Here is a 9,783-nt window from a genome sequence, read left to right on the forward strand (position 1 = left end):
GAATGAAGCAGAACATTGCCTCAAGCTCAGAAGCCCCCCAGGCAGGTGAGGTTCAGTGAGGACACCTCAATGAGTACTGGGCAGCTGCCAATTGTTATGCAGCTGATTACAATTTAGAGGCAAGTTTGCACGAGAAAGTAAGGGTGGAAATGCTTAAAGGAGAAGCTGCTTTCCTGCAGCATCAAAATATGCAGTCAATCAGCAGAGCAGACGGTATTCAAGCTGTGTGAGCTGATGGCTCCAGGGGAAGCCATTGAGGTAACTGGCCGATCTTCTTAGAAGCACTAATGGTCTCAGTGCTGGCCAACATGCCCTGCAGCATGGGCTAGATTTCCATCTCTATCCACACTTGTCAAGGAACGGTAAAAAATATTTTCAGCATGTTTATCACTGAGCCTATGCAAGCCAGGGATTCATTTTCCCTAGTTTGTTTCATGCCTATACAGGACTAAGCACTCAGAACTTTGCACAAGGCAGAAAAGCCACACAATTAATTAATTGATTTAAAAAACAAGCAAACAAACCCAAGAAAACAAAAAATCCATCCAACAAAAAAAGAAAAAAACCAACCACATACACATGCGTCAGGAACATTACTTCAACATAACTGAAGTAGTGGGGCTGAGCCCCCAGCTGCAATTCTAAACATCCAAGATGCTATCATTAGCAAAAATGTTATTGAACCAAGTCACAAAACAGGAGGATTTATTTCTATGAGAAGTGGCCTAGGATTGGTTAGTCCTGGCATCCAGAACCTTGCCAGGTTATGGTGAACTTTCCACAGATAACACTGCAAAGGTGTGCTATTGACATCTCCAGCTGTTGGAGCTCAGTATCAGGGTTCTACAAATTATGGGCCCATCTGCAAGCATAGCTACATGCACACACATACAGAGGCAGGTCTCCAGCATCCTCCACATTGCAAGGCCCACATTACATGGGTTTCATAAATCTAGTGTTAAGCTTTTGGAACATGCCAAGACTTTTGCCCATGTACCTCTGTCTTTGCTCTGGTGATGAAAATAACTAGGCTAAAGAGCATGTCTCCTACTGAGTTTGACCCACCAGCCATGGCTTGGTCCATGCTCACTTGAACCACAGAAATACACAAGCCAGTATGGAGCTGAGACAGGGGAGCATCCACACTGAACTGAGAGTAGGCAATATACCATAGAATCATACCCAACACTCATCTGAGCATCAGCTGGCAATATTTTGATTTGAAGAGCCCTACACATGCAAAATAGGAGCCCTACAAGTACAAAATAGCACAGATTTGTAGCCCCTTTTCTTGAGGAGAGCAAGCAGTTTTTCAGAAACCATTTCTGGAACTAGCCTGGCTTTCTGTCCCAGGTGTCCATCAGTTTTCCTGGGAGGCTATCCCAGGCAGACGGGTACAAGGCAGCAGATTTACTGCCAGCAAGCCATAGTAGACAAGTGGTTGCTTTCCCCTCACCATCCACAGAATTATTTGTGCACATAGGGTCAAGCATGTGCTGAAGTGGTGGCAAGACTGGGGCCTCAGCTCCCCTCGGATGTTGTCATTTTGATGCAAGAACAAACAGAAATAGACAAGGACAACACAGTGAAAGGAAAATAAATGCAGAAAAATCATAAGAGAAAACCCTGAGGAAAGCTTTTGTTTGAATATCTGCTACTCGATTTCAAGCTTGCTCAGAAGCTTCCTCCATATTAGCATCAGATACTGCATAAACTGCCCTTGTGTCTTATGTCCTTTTTCCCCAGAAGTTCTTTATGTGTATGAAGGCTAAATTTGGCTCTTGGATACAGATTCACAGCTCTCCCTGAAGGGAACGGACTTCATCTCTGCATCCAAGAGCAACAGATGCCATCAGTGTGAGTCACAACAGCCACAAAGTTTGTCACAAGCAATCAGAACGCTGATCTAAAAGTCTGCCCCTGTGGAGAGGAGAATACTAATAGCTAAAGCCCCCGTGGCATTGTTCTTTGAGCACTTCACAGCAGGAATTTCTCTCAGTAGGAAACGTGGAGCTGGCCTCAGATTCAAGTGAAGTCTAATTTAGACATTCCTTGTTAAAGTTATACAGCAATGCCGCAAGGCACCACATGAGATTTCATCAGTTTAATTTTTACTGATTCAAGGCAACTTTGATGGGCTGCCTGCTCCCCCACCATTCAGCTCACAGAGCATTCTGATGCTCTTGCATCCTATTGTCCAACATGGCATGAGGCAAGAATTGCTCACAGTGACTAAAAAGCCCACCACCTTTAGAGATCATTACTTATGCACTAGTCTACTGTCTGAACAGTCTCCACAGACTACCAAGACCAAATAAAAACAGATGGAAATGGTACCAGATAAAGTACAAGGACAGGATTATGCTGACAGTAGAAAGGTGCAGCCTGAGCAGAGAGGAAGACAGTGCCAATGAATGAGGAGGATGGTGGTGTGGTTTCTTACTTTTAACTGGTCCTCTGGGACGTGTCGCAACTGAATCCCTTTCTCTGGCTGTGTCTCCTTCTCTAGCTTTCTTTTTTGGTTCCTCTCCATCCAAACATCATCGAAGCTGAAGCACTTATAGAGAGGTTTAGGTCTCTTCCTCCTCCTCTCTGGAATCTCCTTGGCTTTTTCATCTGGTGCAAGGAAGGAAAGCCTCCAGGCTTTGCTCTCAAAGGTGGATATAGGGCATGGGGATGATGGAACCTGGGGAGGCCTCCTTTTGCGATGGGGAACCCATTTCTCATTTGGCCTCTTTTCAGGTGGCGTTTGACATTGCTGTTTAGACTCCTGTTTTACAGACAGCAGGTGAAAACACAGGGTTTGTTGGCTGGAAATTTTGTTTTCTTCAGAGAAGTTGTAAGAAGATGGTAAAGCTCAGCTATCTAGCACCAGAACTGTTCAGCCGATCTTATCATTCAGCCTTCTCCACAGGTTTAGAGGTGCTTCACCCTGAAGCAGCAGCTCTGCTGTCCTTTGAGAATGTAATACACACTCCCTCTGCATAGGGCAATGCCCTTTTCACCCTCATCCTGCATGCCATATTACAATAACATTACTACTGGGATTTAGGTCACTCTGTCTATAGAATATTATTTACAAGGACAGACAGTGTTCTGAAAATACAATAATGACCAGTCTTGTCTGCCTCTGGCTTTCTGATTCTGCTTCAGCTACACTATGTGAGAAAGCTTCCTAGATGCCTGCAGGTCTGATAGATTGAGCCCTATGCTTCCTGACATACTTTTTATGCTCTCCATTTTATTTGCTTGATTTTGGGCCAAGAGCAGGGAACTTTTCACTTCCCTCTCTTTAGCTTTTAACAAGTGCTTGCACAAAATTACAACTTTTGCACTGGAACAATTTGAAATCAAGCATGCTCTCAGGCATCTAACTACTATTCCAGGTAGCATCACTGTTAGAATCAATAATAGTTAAGGTGGGAGATAACAACACTAAGGAATGACCTCATGAGCCTCTTTTCATAAGAAACTGTTGTGTCCTGAAAGTAGTATCTCTCCATTTTCTCAGAGTTTATTTGAAGAACCCAGATACAACCACCTTTAAATCACTGCAGGCATTTCCTGTCTACTCTCAATAAGCAAACAAACCCAGACCAGTGCTTCTTCACCACTAAGAACTAAGACCATAAATGCTTCTTATCTATGAGATGCTATGAAAAAGGGAAGTGTATTCTGCTGGTATTCTGTGCCTAACCTCATCATATTGGAGATAAACAAGAACTTGCACAGATTCTGAACACAGGGCATAGTAGGCCCTGCTTGCCTGCAGGGTAACACAATTATGTAAGTAAAATGATACCACAAAGCAGATTAATTAAGCATATATCGAAAGTTCTGACACAGCAGCAAACTGGTAATTGTTCTGTCTTGTTGTTTTCATCATAGGATCTTTGTCCTGAATGTAACTTGGAGAAGGTTAACCATTAGCAGGTAATATCAGAACTGGTCTGTGCTCCAGGAGGCTAAGCAGGGTTACTTATCAGTGCTGCAGCCAGAGGCATCAGGAGCAAGCTGATCCAGCTCAGTTTGGCACCACACTATCACTGGAAAAGTACATGGTTGGGGGCTTGGGAAATATATACACATTCCTATCACAGAGTGCACACTGCAAAGCGAGCTCAAGAAACTTCACAATTATGTTTGTTTTTTTTTTTTGCAATTTCTTTACTGCTGTGGAATAATAAAAGACTTTTCTTCAAACCCACCACTAAAAATTTTATCACCTCTTTACTTAGCAACATACACAAGGAAGACCATCCTTCATGTTTAGATGATAACTATGTTGGAAAGACTTAACTCTGCAAATTCCAGACAACACTAGCTTAAAAACAAAAACAAACAAACAAGCAAAAAAAACCCCAACCAACCAAACAACCCACCAAATCAAAATGAACCAATCCACCAGAAAAAAAAAATTAATTTGGAACACGTTAGGAGAATTCAAGGGAACTGGATTCATTCAGGATTATGTAAGGGTACTAAAGGCAGTACATGGATGGTGGATACAATTTCTTCTCAGTAGTGCCAGAAAATGCCAAAAGACAGCGGCCAGAAATTGTTGCCTGGAAAGCTGTGGTTGGACATTAGGAAAAAAAAAAATTCCTGAAGAACATGTTCCCCAGAAAGACGATGAAATCTCTAGCAATGGAAGTTTTAAAGACTTGGTTAGACAAAGTCATGTTTTCTTCTATCTGGTGTTGCCACTAGTCCTGTCTAAAGAAGGAGGTAGGATTAGACGACCTCCCAAGGAGCATTTCAACCAACTTTTTTCTTTCTATACAAAAAAATAGGAAGTTTCTGTAATAAAAATAGGGAGGTATCTTAAAACTTCAATATAACGTGGAATGTAAGAGAAAAAAGGGACCACCAGCAGCAAAAGCTGTGTGAGCACTCAAATGGGTTGAACACTATCAGCCTTCAGCTGCAGAACTGATCAAGCAGTTCCAGATTCCCGAACTCTCTGAAAAATGTCTGCTTGTGGTATGCAGGATCTCATACCCTCTTTCATGTGCCATTTTTTGCAAATCTGTTCAACAAAATAATTTTGTTCGTTTCTTCATGTCAAAACTCATTATCATTAATACTGAAAAACTAGGATGATCAATCCAGGTTCTGGGATCTCAGCTACTGGATCAATCCCAATCACTCTGGTGGTTTGTGCTTGGTTGCTAAAAGAAATTCCTCAGCTCCCAGATACTTACAGTTTGGGAAATCTTCTCTGATATTAAAAGCCTACTGACAGAGGAAGTCACTGCTTTTAAAGGCCTCAGACAATCAAGAAACCCCTAATAAGATATAATTTTTCCTGTGAGATCCAGTCTACCACAAGAAAATCAATGTGTTACCAGGAGCAGAACTCAATACAACATCAAAAGGACCCTGGGTACATGTTTTTTTTCTGTTTGCTGTAGAAAAGCCAGGAATGGACTCCTACTGCCAATCAAAAAGTAGCTACAGTGCCTGCAAAACACTCATAGTGCTTTCAAAGACAGCTGCTTGTTGTCTAAAGAAAAAGATTTTACTTCTTAAAAAGCTACTGCTAGCAATGGGAATGCTATGTTGCCTTTCACTTAGAGAAACTTATTTACTATACACCATTTAGAAGACTAGTCTCTGCCTTATTTTAAGAGAGGTAAAACCCAAGTAAAAACTGGAATTGAACACAGAGTGGTGTTTGTGTCATCTGTCTGAGGTGTACTGGCATGTTGTGATGACTCCATTCCTTGAGGTTTTTGTGGTAAATCCTCCCTTAGTGCAGCAATTCATGTTATCTTGAACAGAAACAGAACAATTAAGTAACGCTTCTTGTATTAGACAAAGAGGAATATTTAAGCATCCATCTAACCTGCATGTTGTTTAAGCCACTGAAGAGTTTCACAGGAATTCCTAAACTATATTAAACCAAAATATTGGAAACAAAACCACCACCTGATCATTCCCAAGCAACAACTCACCTCATCTTGGACCATGTCACTAGTGGAAGAAGCTGTGTTTAAGCTGATCTGAGATTGACTGCTTATGCCACTGTCATCCCTCTGGTATTCATTGTTCAGTGAGTGTACAGAAAGTAAGAGACTACCTCTGGGTTTCAGCGTTTTTGGTCTCTCAGGAGCCTCCAAATGGCCTTCAACTGCAAAGCTGTTCCTGAGAGAGATCATTGAAGCAGCATATATTCTTCCAGGGTAGCGGAAGCTCTTGTGTTGAGAAGCAGAGCGTGGACTCCGTGGTTTAGGACTCATGGGCCTACAAGGCATGTCTTTATCATCAGAGTTTGACATCTGGGGACATGATGGACTTGACTGATTAAATGGCAAGTGCAAGTCAGTAGGGCTAACCAGAGATTTTATCCAGTATTCCTCTGAAGACGTATTTAAACTGTTGCTCAGAGCCTCCTGCTGTTCATTGCAGTCTGAATTTGGTGAGTATCTCATGCCCGTGTCATAGGACTGTGTTCGTTTTCTTGACATACTTGCAGGTGGAGAGACACCTACAGGCTGCACAGAAGTGTCAAAATAGTTGGTGTCTGTTGAGAGGGCGTTAGCTGTTTCTGTTCCAAAAAATGTGCTTCTATCGGAACTATCCTGTTGCTCTTTTGATTTTGTTCTCATTACATGCCTGCTGGCTGCATTCAGACTCTCTTGTGATGGTGATAAGCTTGCTAAGACAGGCCTTTTTAGTCCATCTGCCTCCTTGCTTTTTAGAAAAGTTTTCCAGGCACTCTGACGAAATTTGGCTTTCTCCTTTTCATTTTTCAGTGATACTCTTGAACTCTGCTCAGTGTTTTCCTTTTCTGGAGATTTGGATTCAAATAAGCTTGAGAGGGATTTGTGTGCCAAAGCCAATCTTGTCCTAAACTTCTTAGCCTCAGGGATTTTGTTTCTTTTGTATTCATTTTCAGGGAATGATTTCCTAATTCCAGCATACTCTACAGGTTCACTGTCACTGTTTTCAGCTGAACACGAAACTGCATATTTAACAGCAGCCAGTGTGGGAGAAGTTGAATTTTTATCTATGTCTTCCATCAATATTCGACCAGAGCCAGAAGCTTTCCTCAAGCTCATTCTGTGGAATAATCCTGCAGGTCTCTCATAAAATAAATCATCATCATCAGAGTACTCAGAGGTGTAGCTTTCCTTCCTGTAGAAAGCTGAACCAGAAGAACAACTTTTGAAAGACTGTAAACTTTCAGTGTCGTCATCCTCTTTCCCAGCATCCAGTTCTTCCAACTTTACCTTGCTGCTGAAGAAACTGCTATTTCCCTGATTTTCTGCTGTACCAGGCTTAGTTTTCCTGAAAGATGTCATTTTTGAGAATACTAAAAACCTGGAAGCTTTCCCATTATTCCCATTCTTTGTTGTCTTTTGCATAGTTTTATAGAGACTGCTGCTACTTCCCAGGACGTTAGATGCATTCTCCTCCATCTCCTCGCTGTTAGTGCTGCAGGTACTTATGTTATCTAGGCCCAGCACACAAGCATAATGGGTATCCCTTTTCGCAGAATAGTTAAAGACATCAGACTCATCTAGATTCAGCATGCCGTCTTTGCTAGGGCTAGGTGTGTTTTCTGAAGGAGAGTTCTCCTTTCTTTCACTAGGAGAAGGTTCTTCACAATTACTTATTTCTTCCTTTGAATCATCACAGCCTTCACTTCCTTGCCTACCTAGTGCTTGCTCAGAGATGATGTTGGGCTCTTGAAGGTCTGAAGCACCCTGACACAAATTTCTTACGTTGCACATTTCCAGTGTTGCTGCACTATCTATATACAAGCCTTTCTCTCTGCCTTGATGTGCTTTGAATTCCTCTTCCTTAGACACCTGCTTATCCTTTGTTTCAGCCTGTGACCCTCTGAACTGTTCTGTCTCTATCTCAAAACCAGTCTTTGCTCTGCAGGGCTCTGTCTCAGAGATCATACCATCACTTCTGCTATGCCAAGTGCTGTGTGCTTCTTCACATTGATCTGCCTGACCTCTTCCAGTGGGTGTATCATTGCCCAGTGGTACAGGAACACCCCCGAATTCCACTTCTGCACTCATTACCCAGAAATTATTACAGGTGAGCCCTGAGGATGAAACGGCATCTGTTTTATCTCCTGTCTCTTCTGAAACTTCTGGGTTTTCTTCAGCTATATTCTTACTAGGGAGTAACTCTGCACTACCAAGAACAGAGTGGTTGGCCAGAATTTGTTCTTCACAGCTACAGCTTTCACTCAGAACTCTCTCTGCTTCATCATGTGGCTTGCTGACAGTTTGAGGAGACAACAAATCCCTCCTCACTACATTTCTCAATGTTCCAGTCACAGCATCAGTAGGAAGGTTATCATTCAGTGTCTTAGACTGCAATCCTTTCTGCTCTACAGATACTATAATTAGGGCAGGCTTTAACTCTGGAATAGTCAAAGAATGCCTTCTCTGGTTTAGATAATCTGATCTAGGAGTCACTTCAACAGTAAAGACATCTTCATCCTTTCCTTCATGAGGAGCATGTTTATTTGTTACTAGCTCAGAGTGACTCTTTAAGGCATCAGTTTTGCAAGTTGAACTTTGCTGCATTGACTCTTTGTGCTCTGCCCCAGTGTTACTGCCACCTGCTTGCAATGTGGCTTCTAGGACTTTCCAACCAACGTCATGGTTAGAAGAATCATCTACCCATCTTTCCCCTACCACAATCTCCATACCTGGCAGTTCAGATTTAAGGCCATTCTCTTTCAAACTTCTCTGATGTACTCTATCAGTGGAAACACAGTTTATAGAAGAATCACAATCTCTGTTTTCCACAATAGCAGGAAAACCTACATGACAAGCTGCTAGGTTCTTGGTGTCACCAATGCCAGATTCAACATCAATATCACAAGGGAATCTGTCTGCTTCCAGATCTTGTTCAGCTCTGTACTGGTCATTATTTATATGTTCTTCAGTGTTTATGATCACTGGCTCACAGCCCAGAGCTGATGAAATCTCCTTTGGTTTCAGGTTACATTCACAAGCATCAATCTGTGTAGAAGATAAACTTGTACCTGCTGCTTCTGGGGTAAGACCACACGTCTCTGATTCAGGGTGCAAATAATCAACACATTGGGAAGAACCTGCTGGTTGAGAAAGCTGGCACCCATTTGAGTCCATGTCAGAATTAAGAAGAACTCTTTTTATGCCAAATTTGCCCTCAATTTGTATTGCCTTTTCAGGGCTTACAGGTACCTTTCCTACATTTTTCCAAGTGTATTCCAAATCCAGGCTTTGAAGATGTATTCTGGAACATGACCAACTAAATTTGTCTGTCAGATGAATACAGTTCCCCACATAGTCTGTCTTGCTTTGAGCACTGATATTTTCTGGTACACTGTGCCATGTTTTACTTTCTGTAATCTCTGACCTGGTGAGTGGTGACTGCGATTTTGAGTAAGTCTGGTCAAAGACTGAATCTGACGTAAACATGGTCTCTGCACTCCCATGTTTTATCCTTCTACCTGTAGTTTCTTCACTGCCAACTGAGTTCCTCCTGCTGCATTTTACACTGGACATAGAATCTAAATCACACTTACAGTCAGACGTCTCAGTGTAAATCCTACAGTTAGGTCCATTTGTTTCAAAATGAAGATTAGGCAAACTACAGCTTGATGCTGCATCTGATACGAAGGAAAATTGCCACACCTCAGGAAAAGTCAAACAACTTTCTGAGTGTGCTTTGAAACGTGCAATTCTTAATACCGCAGGACCTTTCTTCTGTCCTGTAACATCATCTGCAGTAGGTACGGAGCTGGTACAGGACCGCACTACTATGCTT

General features: G+C 42.2%; 1 protein-coding gene across 1 annotated transcript in view; it reads right to left on the reverse strand.

Moving 5' to 3' along the window:
* Positions 1 to 6,257, reverse strand: part of ARHGEF4 (Rho guanine nucleotide exchange factor 4) — a 111,469-nt gene extending 105,212 nt beyond the window's left edge. Inside the window, exons 1-2 of the mRNA XM_054386366.1 lie at positions 5,958 to 6,257; positions 2,444 to 2,770 (exon numbers count right to left, since the gene is read on the reverse strand). Coding sequence (XP_054242341.1) covers positions 2,444 to 2,770; positions 5,958 to 6,257 — 627 coding nt within the window. The remainder of the gene's footprint in view (positions 1 to 2,443; positions 2,771 to 5,957) is intronic.
* Between the last annotated feature and the right edge of the window lie 3,526 nt (positions 6,258 to 9,783).

Source organism: Indicator indicator, chromosome 13, assembly GCF_027791375.1.
Source record: "Indicator indicator isolate 239-I01 chromosome 13, UM_Iind_1.1, whole genome shotgun sequence".
Lineage (NCBI taxonomy): Eukaryota > Metazoa > Chordata > Aves > Piciformes > Indicatoridae > Indicator > Indicator indicator.